Source organism: Dryobates pubescens, chromosome 19 (assembly GCF_014839835.1).
Source record: "Dryobates pubescens isolate bDryPub1 chromosome 19, bDryPub1.pri, whole genome shotgun sequence".
NCBI classification, from domain to species: domain Eukaryota; kingdom Metazoa; phylum Chordata; class Aves; order Piciformes; family Picidae; genus Dryobates; species Dryobates pubescens.
In genome coordinates, this window is record NC_071630.1 from 13,387,715 (window position 1) to 13,405,558 (window position 17,844).

Genomic DNA, 17,844 nt, shown 5'->3' on the forward strand with positions numbered 1-17,844 from the left:
TGCACCAGTCAGTCACTTGAACCACTGGACGTGCTTGAAGACCCCCCCAGAACTGGGGCTGACCCCCTTGGACTGAGTCTGAAACACCTTGGAATGAGGATGAACCGCACGGACCGGGTCTGAGCCCTCTGGAACGGGTCTAGACCCTCTCGGAAGGCGTCCGAACACCACCCACGCCCCCGCCGGCCTGGAGCGCCGCTCTGCGGAGCCGCGGCGCCTTTAAGAGCCCCGGAGCCACCAATTCCGCCCCACGTGACCCCGCGCCTGGGCGGCGCTTGCGGCCACGCGGGTTCCCGCCAAACAGCGGCGGCTTTGGCGCGCGCGGTAACGGGCGCACGTGTCGGCGCGCCAGGACCGGCCCCAGTACCGGGACCAGCATGGCCCAGCTCCGCCTCACCGACTTCTTTGGCCGCACCAAAGCGGCCACCGGAGCCCCGGCCAAGCGCGGCGGCAGCCGGCTGAAGGCGGCCATCACCGGGCCCCAGGTGCACCGAGAGGCGGACAATGAGGAGGACGCTGCCTTGGTGGGACTCTCCGCTTCTCTGCGTACCCCGGCCCGCGGTGGCTCCCCAGCGCTGCGGGGATTGGCCGGGAGGAAACGGAGCCGCCGGGAGATGGAACGGGAGTCGCCGCCGGTGGCGGGGGAGACTCGATCTGGGGACCCGAAAGAGAAATCGGCGCGGAAAAGGCTGGAGATGCACCGGGAGACGGAAACCGAGCTGCCGGCTGCAGTAAGGGGCTGGGGTCGGGGATGTACCTGTCAACCTCCTCCTCAGGGCTCGTCCCTAAAACAGTGGGGAACGGGGGATGCACCGGTTCACCCGGACTGCGGCCCTGAAAGCGGGGGGAGGGGGGGACGGCACACGGAAAACCGAGGCACCGTCCCTGCAGCCATCCCGCCGAGGGCTTGCCCCACTTCTATTCATGGAAACACTCCCACCGCCCCTCTCAGGACTTACCCCCTCCCCTTAATGCTGACTCCCACCCTCAAGAGGTTGACCCCTCCCCTACTGCTGGTCGTGTCGCCCCCCAAAGATTTTACCTCTTTTCTCCTGATGCAGACACCTACACCCCCCCCCCCCCCGATCTTTCCTCTCTCCCCTACTGCAGACCCCCCCCTCGAGGTTTGTGCCCCTTTCTTTTGATACAGACACCCTCTTCTACGCCTCCCTGCCGATTTGTGTCCCCCCTCCGCCCGCCCCAGAGGGAGTGCAGACCCCTCTTGTAGCTTCCCCCACCCTGGCTTTTCCCCACCTCAACACAAGGCCATGAAGAGGGGAGCACCGGGGAGGGTGGGTGGATTTCCTACACATCCTTTGGCACCCTCTAACTCTCCTGCACTCACTTGCAGGACACCAGCCCCTCGTCTCCGACCACTGCCTGTCCCCTGATGTCACCCTCGCTGGAGCTGGCAGCAGACCCCCCAGCTACCACCCCCAGCCGGGGGCAGGATGGAGGGACACAGCCTGGCACAGCTACCCCAGGGACAAGCAGGCGCCTGCAGCGGGTAGGAAACAAGCCTGGCTTTGTGTTCCAGATGTTCTGTGTTCCTTGCTGGTGTCCTCTGACCACCTGTCCCCTCCTTACCCAGGAGGACCTGGCTGGGCTGCAGAGTCGCTTGCAGAGGGTGAAGGCGCTGGCCCAGTTGGCCCAGCTGGCACCAGTTCCTGCTGGGGTCAACGCTGAGCTGCGGAGCCGCCTGGAGCGAGTGCGGCACCTGGAGCAGCGGATCCGTGAGAGGAAAGCGGGAAGCAAAGCCCCGGCAGCAGAACAGCCCTCTGGGGACACCGAGGTGGCAGCGGCAGAGGCTGGGTGAGGACAAGCTTTGGGGAACAGGGATGTCCTGGTGACTGGCACAGCTGTCTCCTGCTGGAGCTCCACTGCATGCAGGGGGCTTCTCTGAGCTTGGTCCGAGCCACCTTGATTCCACCATGAGGTTTGGGGCATTGATGTCTCCAGGATCAGTGATGCGACCCAAGTTCTGGCACAGATTGCTCAGAGAAAGATTTGGGGGTGGAAGGAGGAGAGGGTCTCCCCTAACTCGGGAGGGCATGCAGCTCCTGGGCTTTGAGATCAGCAGTTTTGGCAGTAGGACCCCTGTGCTGGCTGGTCTCAGTCCCTGGCTGCACCCTCAGGGTTGTCCCAGCTTCATGGTCACGGTGCTGCTGTGTGCAAGGGGACCCTGACCCTTCTCTTTTGGCAGCAGCGAGAAGGTCCCTGCGTACCAGCGGTTCCACACCCTCGCTCAGGACGTGCCCCCGGGGCTCACGCTGCCCTACAAGTTCAAGGTGCTGGCAGAGATGTTCCGCAGCGTGGACACCATTGCTGGGATGCTCTTCAACCGTTCTGAGACCATCACCTTCGCCAAGGTCAAGCAGGGGGTGCAGGACATGATGCACAAGTAAGTTGGCAGCAACCGGCAGCACGTTTTGGGGTCCCAGCTGACACTGTTGGTCTGACCCCAGCCCTGGTGTCACCCTTGGGATTCCTGAAGCTGGTGAATGATCTAGAGCACCAGGCTTGTGAGTAGCAGCTTGAGGGAACTGGGGCTGTTCAGCCTGGAGGAGGCTGAGGGTAGACCTTCTGGCACTCTGCAACTCCCTGAAAGGAGGTTGGAGCTAGGTGCATGTTGGTCTCTTCTCCCAAGGAATAGGGGACAGGGCAAGAGGAAACCGCCTCAAGTTGCCCCAGGGGAGGCTCAGGTTGGACATGTGGAACAATTTCTTCTCCTTGAGGGTTGTCATGGCTCAGCCCAAGCTGCCCAGGGCAGTGGTGGAGTCCCCATCCCAGGAGGGGCTTCAGAGCTGTGGAGGAGTAGTTCTGAGGAACGTGGTTTAGTGGTGACTTGGCTGGGTTAACAGGTGCACATGATGGTCTTATAGGCCTTTTCCAACCCAAATGATTCTCTGTGACCTCTCTGGGTGCTGTTGCAGGCAGTTTGAGGAGCGGCACGTGGGGCAGATCAAGGCTGTGTACCCCACCTCATACAGGCTGCGCCAGGAGAAGAACATCCCCACCTTTGGCGGTGGTATCAAGAAGTCAGACTACCAGCTGACGCTGGAGCCGGTGCTGGAGGAGGGTATGTATGGCTTGGTAGGTGCCCCCACGAGCTGGGGTGTGCTTGGTCCTGGCTGGGATCTGTCAATCACCAGAGATGTCATCTTATGGGGGTGGGGGGCAAGTGGAGCAACCTGGGGCAAGCTGGAGGGTGCAAGGGCAGCAACTCTGGCAGTGACTCGGCCCCATGGTAGGGCTCTGTGCCTGTGCTCGCTGCGGCTCTTGAGGTTTGGGCCCCCTCCTGGTGCTGGCACGATGCTGTGGGTGATGCTGGTTCCTTGTCTCGCAGAGGAGAAGGTGGATGGCCGCCCACACTTGTCGGCGTCACGCCTGCTGGAGCGCCGGAAGGAGTTCCACCGCAACCTGGTGAACGTTGTCAAGCAGCACCACAAGGTGAGCACCTCTCCAGCATCCTCTCCCTTTGGGCTCTGGGGTGGCTCTGGTCACCGGAGCAGCAGGTGGAAGGGGTGGGCTGGATCCAGGCTGACAGACGTCGGAGGTTCCTGTGGGATGCTGTTGGCAGGCAGGTGCTGTGGGGGGAGGATGGTGGCTGAAGTCTTTGTCCTGTCTCCAGACTTCCTCACAAGACAGCTTCCAAACCATACTGTGAGTGTGGGGCAATGGTCAGCTCCCCGCAGCTGGCCTGCAAGTGCTCTGATGCTGTTCTCACTCCTCCTTAGGCGTTCCTGGCCACCCTCAAGCCCCCCCTGGAGGTTCCAGAGGAGAAGCTGACCCGCTGGCATCCCCGCTTCAATGTGGACAAGGTGCCGGACATCAGCCCAGCAGAGCTGCCGCAGCCACCCCAGGGAGACAGGCCCAGCACGGCCCAGGAGGTGCTGAGCACAGCTCGGGGGATGCTGACCCCCAAGGTGAGTCAGGACCAGGGTCTGGCTACATCTGCAGCTGGTGGACCACAAACCAGCTGTCCACCAGGAAGACATTACTGGATAGAGATTGGGAAGGATTCTTCTGGAGCCACAGGAGCACCATAAAGCGGGAACACAAGCCTGGCTGTACTGCTGCAGGGTGGGCTGTAGGCTGAAGATCCAACAGTATGGACTTTGGGGCTGGGAGAGGAGGTGAAGCACCTCAAACTATCCTCCAGTCAGGCAGGGATGGGTCAGACACTGGGCTGCGGGGGCAGTGAAGGGGAAACTCTTCCTTCAGGATGTTCCCAGCTGTAACCCAACTCCTCCTCCCCCTTTCTTCCACATGAGCAGATGGAAAAAGCTCTTGCCAACCTGGCCCTGAGAACTGCCGAAGCCGGTGCAGGGGAACCGGTGCTTTCCAAAGCACCATCCCCTGCCAGCACCTCCAGTGCTCTCAAAGGGGTGTCCCAGGCCCTGCTCGACAGGGTGAGTAATTCAGTCCTGGCCAAAATGCTGGGGCTAGGGGGGACCTGCCTGGGTCTCACCCCATCTTCTGGCGCTCCCCCACCCCCGGCTTGCCCTCTCCCCTGGGCCGGGGTCTCTCCCCTGGGCCCGGGTCTCTCCCCTGGGCCCGGGTCTCTCCCCTGGGCCCGGGTCTCTCCCCGGCTCGCCCTCTCCCCTGGGCCCGGGTCTCTCCCCGGCTCGCCCTCTCCCCTGGGCCCGGCGCTCTCCCCCCTGGCTCGCCCTCTCCCCTGGGCCCGGGTCTCTCCCCGGCTCGCCCTCTCCCCTGGGCCCGGGTCTCTCCCCTGGGCCCGGGTCTCTCCCCGGCTCGCCCTCTCCCCTGGGCCCGGGTCTCTCCCCGGCTCGCCCTCTCCCCTGGGCCCGGCGCTCTCCCCCCTGGCTCGCCCTCTCCCCTGGGCCCGGGTCTCTCCCCGGCTCCCCCTCTCCCCTGGGCCCGGGTCTCTCCCCGGCTCGCCCTCTCCCCTGGGCCCGGGTCTCTCCCCGGCTCGCCCTCTCCCCTGGGCCCGGGTCTCTCCCCGGCTCGCCCTCTCCCCTGGGTCTCTGCTTTCGCGCAGATCCGGGCGAAGGAGGCGCAGAAGCTGCAGGCGCTGATGACCAGGGCGCCCCAGCAGGAGCAGCGCCTGGCCATGCTGGGCCGGCTGCCGGCCATGGCCCGCGTCCTGCGCAACGTCTTTGTGGCTGAGAAGAAGCAGGCCCTGACCATGGAGATGACTTGTGCCCGCATGGCTGACAGCTACGAAGTCCAGATGTCTCCTGGTAGGAAAGTGGTGGTGGTGGTTGGTGTCTCTGCTGGTGCAGGAGGGTCTTGCAGGTGGGGAGCTGAAGTCTGATCCGACGGTTGCTGCTTCTTTTGGCAGGTGAGATGGAGAAACACTTGAGGCTGTTTGCAGAGCTGCTGCCAGACTGGGTGGGGATCCATGTGATCAGGACAGACACCTACATCAAGCTGGACAAAGGGAAGGACCTTAGCCTCATCACTGAGAGGCTTACCAAGGTGGCCAAGGAGGAAGAAACTCTCTGAGCACCCCAAGGGTCGAGGGTTCCCCTGTGCAATCTCCTCTAAATGTAGCAAGTTCAGATGATGCTCCTGGGACTGGTGTGGGCTCATCCTTGGGGATGTCTGAAGAATAGTAAAATATCTTTAACAAATCCCTTTGCCAGGGTCTGTGAGGACTGTAGCTCCCATAACACTTGAGCTGAAGGCCAGATAGTCCTGGGGTGAGGATGCAGGTGGTGAACAGGAGCTTAGAAGCTTCTCTGCTTACTACGTTCTCCTTGGGGTTTCATAGAGGCAAGTTTGATGTGGGAGGCTCCTCAAGCTTTCATGGAGGCTTCTCTCTGAGGTTTCATGCAGGGAACCTTCTGAGCTTCATGAAGGAAGGATTGATGTGGGAACCTCCTTGAGGTTTCAGGCAGGTTTCTTCCATTAACTTGGGCCCTGGTGGGGTGGAAGCAGGAAGGAGCTAGAGAAGAAGTTCACAACTGGATATTTTTGGAGCTCTGGGCTTTGGTTCTGTGTTTTAAGGGAAGGGAAAACTCCTCTCCAGCGCCGTTGGGAAGCGACTGCAGGACTTGTCAAAACACATTTGCATTAAATGTTTTAAGTAGAGCCTGAGTGGTGTGACCCCAGTGCTGTCCCTGCTGCCCGCCAGCACCGTGCTCCTCCATGGCACTTGGCACTGGCCAGAGGGCTGGGTCCTCCTCCAGCTCCTGGAGAAGGACTTGGTGGAAAAAGTGAGCGTGGGCTTGCAGGAAGCTGAAAGCAGCTTTTGTACACGGGGAGTGCAGGGACAAGGAGCAGGCAGGCTTGGGGGTGGGCGTGGGGGGCTTTTTCCACTCCCTTTCTCCCCCCACCCTCCCTCCTTCTTTCCCTTCTTTCCCTTCTTTCCCTTCTTTCCCTTCTTTCCCTTCTTTCCCTTCTTTCCCTTCTTTCCCTTCTTTCCCTTCTTTCCCTTCTTTCCCTTCTTTCCCTTCTTTCCCTTCTTTCCCTTCTTTCCCTTCTTTCCCTTCTTTCCCTTCTTTCCCTTCTTTCCCTTCTTTCCCTTCTTTCCCTTCTTTCCCTTCTTTCCCTTCTTTCCCTTCTTTCCCTTCTTTCCCTTCTTTCCCTTCTTTCCCTTCTTTCCCTTCTTTCCCTTCTTTCCCTTCTTTCCCTTCTTTCCCTCTCCCCTCCCTTTTTCTGGAAGAAGCCCCAGGTCACTCAGCTGAAGCAGTTTGTGGAAAAAGGACAAAGTGTGGTGATGGCTGCAGGTGAGGTCAGTGCCTCCTGTGGGACAGGCACAGGGGAGGAGATGGGAGCTACCCATGCCATGCTGGGCACACCTCACACCACCTCCTGAGCCAGACCGGGTTGGTTGTAGCATGGGCCGTGAAGGACATGCACGGAAAGGTGACTGTCCCTTCATCTCTCTGGGTGGGGAAGTCTACCCAGGGACCACCATGGAGGTCTAGGGGAGCTTCTCCCCCTGAAGTGCTGATCTTGGAGGCTGGCAACAGCCCCAGGGAGAAGGCTGCTCCTCCTCTTCCTCCAGAACCCTGCCTGCCATCATGCAGGCCAGTTGGCCTCCTCATTTTCCTCCCAGGGCCCTGTTGCCATCATGCAGGCCAGTTGGCCTCCTCCTCTTCCTCCTCCAGGATCCTGCTTGCTCTTGTGCAGGCCAGTTGGCCTTTGCTGCTGGCAGGAGGTAGCCCTGTTTCCAGGGAGGAGAGTTTAAACCCATCCCAGAAGATGGAGGGGGAATGCAGAGAGCTGGGGTGCAAGGCTGGGCTATCAGCCATGCTGCAACGGGGGAGCTGGGGTTTGAGGGGAGCTCGAGTTCAAAAGGAGCTAATTTGGGCAGTCTGGCAGGCACACTCATGCCTCAGGAGAGCTTGCAGCAAGCTTCTGTTTCTGCTGCTTGGGACAAAACCCAACCAAAACCTTCCTGCTGCCTGGAAGCCACCCCTCCAGAGCCTTGTCTCTACAAGCAAATTACATCAACAGTTGCTCAGCGAAGGCACCGTCCCCACGTTCCCTGATGTCACCCCTTGGCCCTGCAAGCAGCCAGCTCTGGCACTGGCAGGGCTGATGCTTCCACAGCTGCTTTCCACAGCTCTCTGGAGTGGAACAGATTTTATTTTTTCCCTTTCTCTACCTCACAGCAGGGACCTTCCTGTGCCAAGAATGCGCTGAGGCACTGCCTGCCTTGGCTGTGAAAAAGCAGTGCCCTGGGGTAAGGTACTCCTGGGGGAATAGTGCCACTCAGCACAAAGTGAGCAGCCACCAAAGTGGCTTTTCAGGAACTGGTGATAAGAAAAGAGCTGTAATGGCCCTTAAAAAAGGGGTAAAGCCAGGGTCTGTGACCTGAGCTCTGTGGAGGCTTGGGTTGAGCTCCCACCCGTGCTGGGCACTTCACTGCAACCCAGCAGGACCAGTTTGGGTGCCCCCCTCAAGCTTGAGGTTGGGATCAGGCATGGAGCAAAGATACCTGAATTGTGCCACCCTGGCAAGATACTCCTTCCAAACATATGGGGTGGCAAGGTGGAGGGGCTCAAATCACAGCCTCACCCTCCACTGACAGCCTGGGTTTGGAGGAAAGCTTTCACAAGGGTCAGGGGCAGCTTCAGCTCCTGCAAGAACAGCTCTGAGACTGCTTAGGAAAAATAAAAAGAAGTCAAGATTTATTTTATCAGCAAGTTCAGCCCCTGCTGGGAGAAGGACACTGGCCCTGATCTTCTCAGGCATGTGGAAGCTTTGGCACATCAGCTTTTAACTACTCATAGAATCAGTTTGGTTGGGAATGACCTTTAAGATTATTGAGTCCAACCATTATCTAACTCTGCCAAGCCTGGTACTAAACTCTGTCCCTGAGCACCAAAGCAAACCATGCTCCAAGGTTCCTTCCAACCCAAGGCATTCCATGATTCTGTGCTCTAGGGAACATCCTCAAACCCCATGTCATCCAGCACACAACCTGAGTGAGACCACAGGAGCTCAGCTGCAAGCAGAACACCTGTTTCTTTCCTGACACCTTTCCTTTCCCTTACCTGACACCAAACCTACCAACAAAACCAGCCTCCAAGCTGGCATTGGCCATTCAATGCCCCAGGAAGAACCCAGCAGAGGGGTGCCAGCAGCATAAGGAGTTGGATTTTGTAAGAGATGGAGAATTTGTGCTAAAGAAAAGCTGCCAGCACTGGCTGGAACTGCAGGTGGTGGTAGCTGCCAGTGCTGCTGGGCAGAAGGCAGAACAGTCCTGAGCACGGTACGACCTCCTTCACTGCTTGTCACTCATGTTGTAGATTGCCTCTAGTGCTGCAAAATCCACTGCTAAGATCCACCCTGGACCAAGGGAAGACAGATGGTTTCCTACAAGAGACCTTCAGCCTCCTGCAGTCTCAAGGGAAGGAGACCACAAGCCAAGTTGACATGGTGCCTGAACTCATCAAGCAGCAATCCCTCTTGTGCTGGCAGCCTCCTCCTATTTCAGGTCATGGAGCTGGGAAGATGTTTAGCTCTCCTTAACGAGCACAACCTTAATAAAAGAACACTTACTCTGGTGTGAGTGACAGCAGAGAGCAGCCTGACCACCCTCTGAGGTCAAACACAGAGGAGTTTATCAACTGTCCCCCACAACCAAAGCTATTAGGCCTCTTCTGCCTCAGCATTTTCACAGATTGCACTGGACTGGAAGGGACCCTCAAAGGCCATCTCATCCAACCCCCTTTGGTCTCCTAAAAAAACCAAACACTCAGTGAAGCTGCATTTTGGTCTCCATCCCCAAACCCAGTCAGGTTGTTCCTTCTTCCCAAAAGACAGACCTCAAAAAGGATCTTGAGATCCCCCACCCACCTTAATCTGTGGCTTGGGAAACAAAACAGAATTTACAATTGTCCAGCATGGATCAAAAGTGTAGGTTCCCCACCCCTGCCCAGCCCCTCATGACATCAAACATCACTGAATAAAGCCCCAGATTAGTACATCCCCCCCTTCTGGCTCCTTCTCAGTCGTACTGCAGCAGAGAGTAGAAAGGGATGGGCTTGAGCTTCTCTGAGCCTTTCAAGGATTTTAGCTCTATGACCACCAGGCACTCCACAATTTCAGCCTTCAGCCTCTTCAGCAGCTCACAGGCTGCACACATGGTACCTGCATGACAGAGGTGGAGCAGAAATAACCATCACCCGAGGAGCTTCAACCCTCACAGCCACGCCTGCTGCTCCCCATACACATGTAGGTGGCTTACACCACCTGCTTCTCTCACCTCCAGTCGCAAGCAAGTCATCTACAATGACTACTTTTTGTCCCTCTTCCACAGCATCACTCTGGATTTCCAGCTCAGCCTGCAGGGTGGAGAGAGGAGCTTCATTTCAGTCTTGCCTCAGAGAGAAACACATCAAGAACCACGAAGATGTGGTGGAATGCAGGCAAGTCTCCAGCGAGATCAACACTCAGCACCTAAACCACAGACTCCAGCTCCAGGGGAATGCCATGGGAACACTGAGCAGGTTAGGTGATTGCTGGGCCAACCCTCTGGCACATCAAGATCCTTAATGTTCAGCGTGGTCCCACCATGAAACCTTATCCCAGAGCACTTCTCCAGTAAGGAAAACCTGTAACGCACCAGGGCTGGAGCGCGGCGCCGCCAAGGCACATCCCAACCACCACAAGGCAACAGCTTGTGTCAGATGGAGCTTGTCCCACAGAGGGGTTGGCCCAAACAACCCTGACAGCTACCCCCGAGGTCAGGTGGTTCTACAGTTGTTAGGTGCCAGCAGCAGCATGTTGTTAGCTCACCCCCCAGGCCCGGTCATGGGGGAGGCTGCGGCGTCCCGAGGTGAGCCGAAGCCATGCAACAAAGGAGCACTTGGAGCACTTACTGGAAGAGTGAGGAACACACTCCATGTTCATGCCCCTGAATTCAAGCCAGAGAAAGCTATTTAGCACCAAGTCTTATCATCCTCCAACCAATGCCCCCCACCCCAAAACAAAACAAAAAAACCCTCCATGCAGCTCACCAACACAACCCATGTGTCCGTGGCTTGGGGCAGGAGCTGCCATGCTTGGTGAAGCTCAGCACCGCTCCCAAAGCTTGTGCCCTGCCAGAATCCTCCTGGCTGCAAGACCCAGCTTGGGCACCACCCCCCCCAAAGCTGCTTTTGTCACCCCAGTCCCTTGCTGACACCCCCCCAGCCCTGCCTCAACCGTTCTGGAAACCTTTTCCTCTTCCCCAGGCTTTACCTTGCCATACTCAAGGCTGTAGGAGACAGACTCGGTGGGGCCAGGAAGTTTCCCCTTCTTCCGTATGGGCACGAAGCCAATCCCCAGCCTCTGAGCAAGGGGAGGGCCTATGAGGAAGCCACGAGAGTCCAGGCCTGGGGGAGGAAGCAAAGCAGACAAAAACTCAGAACACAGAATCAGCTTGGTTGGAAAAGACCTTTAAGATCATCAAGTCCAACCACTGACCCAACACCACCGTGCCCACTAAACCATGTTTCATGTCTGCACATTTTCTGAACCTCTCCAGGATGGTGACTCCACCACCTCCCTGGGCAGCCTGTTCCAATGCCTGACCACTCTTTCAGTAAAGAAATTGTTCCTTATGTCCAACCTAAACCTCTCCTGGGGCAACTTGAGGCTGTTTATTTCCTTTTGTCCTGTTGCTTGCTCCCTGGGGAAGTGACCAACCCCCACTTGGCTCCAGCCTCCTTTCAGGGAGTTGTAGAGAGCCAGAAGGTCTCCCCTCAGCAGCCTCCTTTTCTCCAGGTTGAACAACCCCAGTTCCCTCAGTTGCTCCTCACAAGATCTGTACTCTGGACCCTTCATCAGCTTCGTTGCCTTTCTCTGGATGTGCTCCAGCACCGCAATGTCCTTCTTCAAGCCAGAGACCCAAAACTGAACACAGGATTGGAGATGTGGCCGCGTCAGTGCTGAATACAGGAGGACAGTCACTTCCCTGGTCCTGCTGGCCACAATATTCCTGCAAGCCAGGATGCTGGTAGCCTTCTTGGCCACCTGGGCACATGCTGGCTCATCTTCAGCTGCTGTCAACCAACATCCACAGGTCCTTTTCCACTGAGCAGCTTTCCAGCCACCCGGCCCCAAGCCTGGAGCGTTCATGGGGTTGTTGTGACAGAACTGCAGGACCTGGCACTTGGCCTTATTGAACCTCATCCTACTGACCTCAGCCCATCAGTCCAGCCTGGCCAGGCCCCTCTGCAGAACCTTCCTACCTCCAAGCAGATCAACAGCACCACTCAACTTTGGACAATGCTGATCCTCCCATGGTCAGCGAGATGTCTAGAAGCAGTTTGTTCTTAGAGAGTCACTTCTGTGGGTTGCAATCACTAATGATGCTTCTGCACTGCTTGTGCTCACCAAGATGTGCTGCTGACAAGCTTTGGGGCACCCCTTGAGCCCCACATCAGCCAGTTTTGCCTCTCCTTTAGCTCTCCCTCCTTAGAGATAAGCTCAGCCGAGCCCCACTATCAGTTTGGTCACACAGCCATGGGACTTTGCACCAACTTCAGTTATCACAAGGCACTTGGACAAGATCTGCTCTGGACTCCTTGAACTCTGGGCTATGGCCCAGGCCAAGCAGCACCTTCCTAAGCACTCTCAGCCTCTTCCATAAGTGTGCTGCAATGTGCTGTCAGCACAAAGCCTGGTTCTGTTGGCTTGAAAAGGCCTCCTCAGAAGGATGACATGCTGGAACATGGTCTGCCTGCCCTGGGGGCTCTGCAAGACCTTACAGGCTGGCTTGACATCAGGCTTTCACTCCTCCCTGCCTGCCTTTTTTAATGATGAAAGCAATGGCTTAGGAAATTGGCAGCAAAGCATCACCAGATGGAATGTGCCACATCCAAACCCACGATTTCAGGAAGCTACAGGAGTAGGTTAAGGGTATAGCTTGTCTTGGTGTTACCATATGGACAGAGGTCAACATTTGGGTGACTATAATGTTCCAGGGCTACAGCATTTGCTGGCCCATTAGCAGAGGAACCTCCTCATGCCTCCTGTCCAGGCAGCCCAAGGACACGATGCTCTGTGCTGGCCCCAGAGAGGCTTCAACCACCACTCACCTGCAATAAAGTCAATTTTGGGGAAAGATGCCCTCAAATGCTCTTCCAGAAGATCAATCAAAGCCTTGAAAGCTACAGGATCCTTCAGCAAGGGGCTGATATCACTGCAAAGGGAAAGGAGAGCAGTTAAAAGGAGTTAAAAGGAGAGCAGTGAGTTACCTCTAGGAGCTGCTCTGGCTCACAACCAAGCTCCTATACCCAGGGGAACTGGATCCAGGAGCAGAGATGCGGAAGGATGGGCAGCAGAAGAAGGGCTGGACAGCAAGGCTCCATTCCGGCTCCATCCTCCCCCATCCATGCTCCAGCGCGGTGCATCCCTGCTCCAGCCCCGTAGCCTGCTCCAAGCCCAGCCCGTCCCTACCGGAACAGCACACCGGGCTGCGGGAAGTCGGGGAAGGGCCGGACCCGGTCCCGCACCCGCTGCAGCCTCCCGTCGCTCATGGCGGCGCCGCTGTGCGCAGCCGCGGGGCGGGCGGGGTTAGGCTGCCGGGGGAGCGGCCCGGAACCGCCGCCGGGGCCGCCCGCTCCCGGCGCCACGCTACCGGCCGCGCTGGCCGGCCCGGGCACGGGTAGCCCGGGGTAAGGAGCACCCGGCCCCCCGGTACACGAAGGCTTGGCATCCCCGGAGCTCTGACCTCCCGGTGCAGGGAGCTCTGGCACCCCCGGTGCGTGGAATTCTGGCACCCTGAAGCACGGAGCCCCGAGTTCCCGGCGCATGGAGCTCTGGTCCCCCGCGGTGGATGGAGCTCTGGTACCCCGATGTCTCTACCCCAAAGCTCTTGGAGCTTTGGTACCGCAGAGCACAGGGCCCTGACTGTGGTGCATGGAGCTCTGGTAACCTGGAGACCTGAGCAGCAGCTGCCCCAGTGCATGGAGCTCTGATCCCCCAGAGCTGCCACCCCTGCCAGTGCTTGGAGATCTGGTAACCTGGGCTATGGAGCATCAGTCCCCCTGGTGCATGGAGCTCTGGCACCCCCATGAGCAGAGCTCTGATCCCCACAGTGCTCAGGAGCTCCAGTTCCCCTGTGCACAGAGCCCTAGGGCCCTAGAATCAGAGTCAGAGAATCGTTTTGGTTGGAAAAGATCTTTCAGATCATTGGGTCCAACCCTTATCAAACACTACCAAGCCTGGTGCTAACTGTGGTGCAGTGGTTCCTCAGTGTCTTTCAAACAACTTCAGGGATGGGGATTCAACCACCTCCCTCAGGAGCCTGTTCCAGGGTTTGAGAACCCTTTCAGTGAAGAAATTGCTTCTGATATCCAACCCAAACCTTCCTGGTGCAAGTTGAGGCCATTTTGAGGACCCTGCCTTGCCCCAGCCACTTTTGGAAAAGGGATCCCAATGCCAGGACTTACACTTCCACCTCTTTCACCCCTTTCCAGCATCTTGAAAATTCACTAGGACTAAACTGTCTCCCCCTTTTCTGTGCCCCCTCACCTTTTGTGAACCCCTGGAAGGGCATTTTGTGTTTCCTGAAGCCGTTGGTTTGGATCACACCCGTGGGGGGTGATAACAGAGCTGCTCTGCTTGCCCTCATCTGCTTGCTCAGCAGCTCTTGGTGTCAGGTCACCCTCACACAGCTCCTATCTCCTGTCTCCCAACGGGCCAACAGCCATTTGCCCATGCAAAATGCACTGTGGGCAGGAGATGTAGTGGTGGATTAGTGCAGATCTCCTCTTACATGAGCAAACATGGCTTGGAGCCACCCCAAATGCAGCTGGGGACAAGCTGCTGCAGAAAGCAAAGGCAGTTCTGGCACGCAGCACCCCTGACCAAGCTTGGTGCTTGCTGCTGATAGCTGTGATGGGACCAGCTTCAGCTCCACACCCTCTGGACAGTCATTTGGGCCTTTGAGGTGTGTGACAATCAGCCAGCAGCTCTTTTACAGTGATTTGGTGTGGACCTTGGGCTGGAGCTGCAGCACCTTGGTGATGAATGCTGAGCTACTGCCTCCCCCTCCTCCTTTCTAGTTAGTCCTGCCTTCCAACAGCCCTGTGTGTCCTCTTGCACAGGAGCTGCAGTGTACTGCAACTCAGCTATGACAGGCTCACATGCACAGCATGGTTTATGATCCACCTGATTCCACCCACATCCCAGCACCCAGTATGTCCTGGGTCATTGTGTAGCTCTCAGTGCTTGCTGCAAGCCCTCAGGAGTTCTTTTCTGCACCCTGAACCCCCACTGCTCCATTTCCTTCCAAATTCATCTAGAGAAGCAAAAGGCACCTGTTTAATCACACAGAATCCCCACATCCCAGCCTGGTGGGGATTGGAAGGGACCTCTGGGATCATCTAGTCCAATAGCAGAGAAGGAGACTCCACAACCTCTCTGGGCAGCCTGCTAGCAGGGCTCCAGCACCCTCACAACAAAGAAGTTTCTCCTCCTGTTCAGATGGAACCTCCTGGGTTCCAGGTTGTGCCTGTCACCCCTTGACCTGTCACTGAGCACCACTGACAACAGTTTGGCCCCATCCTCTTGTCCCCACCTTTTAGCTCTTGCTGAGCATTGAGCAGACCTCCTCTCAGGCTGCTCTTCTCCAGGCTAAACAGCCCCAGGTCTCTCAGCTTTTCCTCCTCACAGAGATGCTCCAGGGCCCTCAGCATCTTTGTAGCCTCCACTGGACTCTTTGCAGTAGTTCCCTGTTTCTCTTGAACTGGGGAGCCCAGAACTGGACCCAGTAGTCCAGATGTGGCCTTGACAAGACAGAGTAGAGGGGCAGGTTAACCTCCCTTAACCTGCTGGCCACCCTCTTCTTCAGGCACACAGATGGCTGAAGTGTAAAGACACGAGCTGCAGGCCAGGACAAAGGCTGCTCTTTTTCTCTTAGGCTCCATAGGGAGCCTCCTCCACATGCCTCCTCCTTTCACAACCATTCCCTTACAGACTCAGATTTTCCCTGAGGTCAGATTATCTCTTTGGCAGCAGAAAAATTCCTCTCCAGGAGCTGTTCCAGTGAAGCAAACAGAGGGGAAGCACGGAGCCTTCCACTGGAACAGGGGCTTCACACCACCACACTCCCTGGGATGAGCTGGAAGGGTTTCTCCTGTAACCTTACCAACCACAAGACTGGACAATGAGCTTCTCCAGCAACTCCTCTTCTTCCTGGCAGAGGGAAGAGATGGAATTTATCTGCCTACACATGGAAATCAGCATGAGCTGGGAAAGAGCTCTTTTGCAGCCTGCAGGACAAACACCAGGCACCCCTTGTGTCTTCTGAGCTCTCAGATGGGGGCTTAATCATGCTTTTCTTGTGGCCCTCCTACACAACCACCACTATTACTAGCAGAGGACACCACATTTTTCTTGAGGTTCCTAGGTCCCTCATGCCAACCTATCCCAGCACCAACCTGTGGCTCTCACCAGGACAAGGTGCCAAAGGCTTTCACAGGTCCCTTCATGTCCAGCAGCCAGGTGGAGAAGCAGCTGTCCTCCTGTCTTGTGGGATCAGGCCTGTGTGACACCATCAGTTTGGCCAGGAGAAGCATAAAGGTTACACCAAATCAGCCCTTCAGTGATTCATGCCATGTGATTCATTCGTCATTGGAATGTGCTGCCCAGGGAGGTGGTGGAGTCGCCGTCCCTGGAGGTGTTCAAGGGGAGATTGGACGTGGCACTTGGTGCCATGGTCTAGTTGTGAGGTCTGTTGGAACAGGTTGGACTTGTTGGAAGAGACCCCAAGGATCATCCTTAGTTACTGTGATACTGTGATGTGCTAGCTCAGGTTTAAAACCCAACACCTCTCAGGTCTCTGAGCTTCAGAACTTCACCTCATCAATCTTCCATGGCACCAGAGGAGGTTTCAGTTGGACATTAGAAGAAACTTCTTCACTGAGATGGTTCTCAACCACTGGAATAGGGCTGCCCAGTGAGATGGTTGAATCTCCATCCCTGAGTTGTTTAAATGACACAGATGTGGTGCTGAGGGACCACCACATTCAGCACCAGACTTGGTAGTTAGATCAGGGTTGGACTCAATCTTAAAAGGTCTGTTCCAACCAAAATGATTCCATGATTCTATGATTTCAAAGGACATGAATTGCACCTATCAGCATAGGCTAGTTCTGAATGCCCCAAGTAAATTAGTTTTCCCTGTCCCTGTTCAAGCTTCCACACAACAGTGCTGACTGCAATTTCCATCCCCTAAGAACTTTCCTAGGACCATCTTCCAAATGTGATGTCAAAGGGCTCTGAATATCACCGTGGAGGTGTCTCCACATCCACTCATGGCTTGGAGAGGTTTAGGGCTGCTCTGTGCCTGTGCTGAGGAACCACCACCTCAGATCTGGACCCCCCCAGTGGATGCTGTGGCAGGGGGACACTGACTTTGCCTCTCTTTTGGACACAGGGGTTTGAAAAGTCACAGGTTTAACTCATGGTTCAGCAGTGGGCTTGGGTTAATGCTTGGACTCGCTGCTCTTAAAGGCCTTTTCCAGCCTAAATGATTCTGTGATTCTATGTTTGGAGGTCCTGAGAAGAGAGATGTTACCAGATGGTGCACACAGAAATTGGGGTATAAAAAGCTGGAGAGCCAGCCTCTGATCAGCCTCATCAGGCAATTAGAAGAGTCCTACCGAGGCTGGAAGTTTCTGTTCCCGGTAAGGACTTTAAAGCTTCACTGTGAAGCGGAATAAAATGCCCCAAATTTCAACAGGCCCCACGAGGGAAAAGACTGAAAATTTCCTTTCAAATCTGCTGGAACATTTCAATTCCAGCTTGACAAACAGTTGCACTTTAAACCTTTTTTCTTTGCTTTTTTTTTTAACAGCTTTGCAATCTCTTATTTCAGCAGAAGAATGCAGCTCCCCAGCCAGCTCCCCAGGCTCGGCACTGAAGCGTCCTCACTGAACAACAAGCAAGTTCTGTGCCCCCTCGAACTGGGGAAAGCCTTGGTGAACCCACCCTGCCCTTCCACAACATCCTTGTTTGGCCAGAGCCCAGCCCAGCACCTCCTGCCTGCTGCAGGAGAAGACACAAAGAAGACACAACCCCTCTTTTTGCCTCCTCTGGTTGAGCCAAGAAGGGATTCTGAGCCTGATCCAGAGCTAATGGATTTGGCATGCATTCCTTGCTGCTGGTGAGGGGGCCAATGGGCTTTTCATCCCTGACCCCTTTCAGATGGGAATCATGCTACCAACCTACATGTCACCCAGGAGGGTATTAAGTGACTCCAGGAGGGACAAAGGCAGAATGAGCTGCCAGAATGGCTCTCAGGAAAAGTTGGATGGTGGCAGAGGGTTTTTCACACTCCTAAGTGACCACAGGCTTTTGGCTTGGGATCCACCTTTCTCTGGGATTTATACCACCCCAATTAGACTCTGAGTGACAGCTAAACATTAACCA

At 56.3% G+C, this 17,844-nt stretch overlaps 2 protein-coding genes across 2 annotated transcripts; one reads left to right on the plus strand and one right to left on the minus strand.

The window, feature by feature from the left end:
• The first annotated feature begins 219 nt into the window (after nt 1-219).
• On the plus strand, nt 220-5,662 carry CDT1 (chromatin licensing and DNA replication factor 1). Its single transcript, XM_054170310.1, has 9 exons — nt 220-905; nt 1,352-1,812; nt 2,207-2,401; nt 2,934-3,079; nt 3,347-3,450; nt 3,738-3,926; nt 4,278-4,412; nt 5,003-5,204; nt 5,306-5,662. The coding sequence occupies exons 1-9, from the start codon at nt 378-380 to the stop codon at nt 5,467-5,469; spliced, it is 2,124 nt and encodes a 707-aa protein (XP_054026285.1). The 5' UTR covers nt 220-377; the 3' UTR covers nt 5,470-5,662.
• Nucleotides 5,663-8,060: 2,398 nt separating this feature from the next.
• Nucleotides 8,061-12,993, minus strand: APRT (adenine phosphoribosyltransferase). Its single transcript, XM_009904455.2, has 5 exons — nt 12,865-12,993; nt 12,504-12,607; nt 10,663-10,796; nt 9,686-9,764; nt 8,061-9,570 (listed from the first exon to the last, which is right to left on the minus strand). The coding sequence occupies exons 1-5, from the start codon at nt 12,942-12,944 to the stop codon at nt 9,428-9,430; spliced, it is 540 nt and encodes a 179-aa protein (XP_009902757.2). The 5' UTR covers nt 12,945-12,993; the 3' UTR covers nt 8,061-9,427.
• Nucleotides 12,994-17,844: the final 4,851 nt, after the last annotated feature.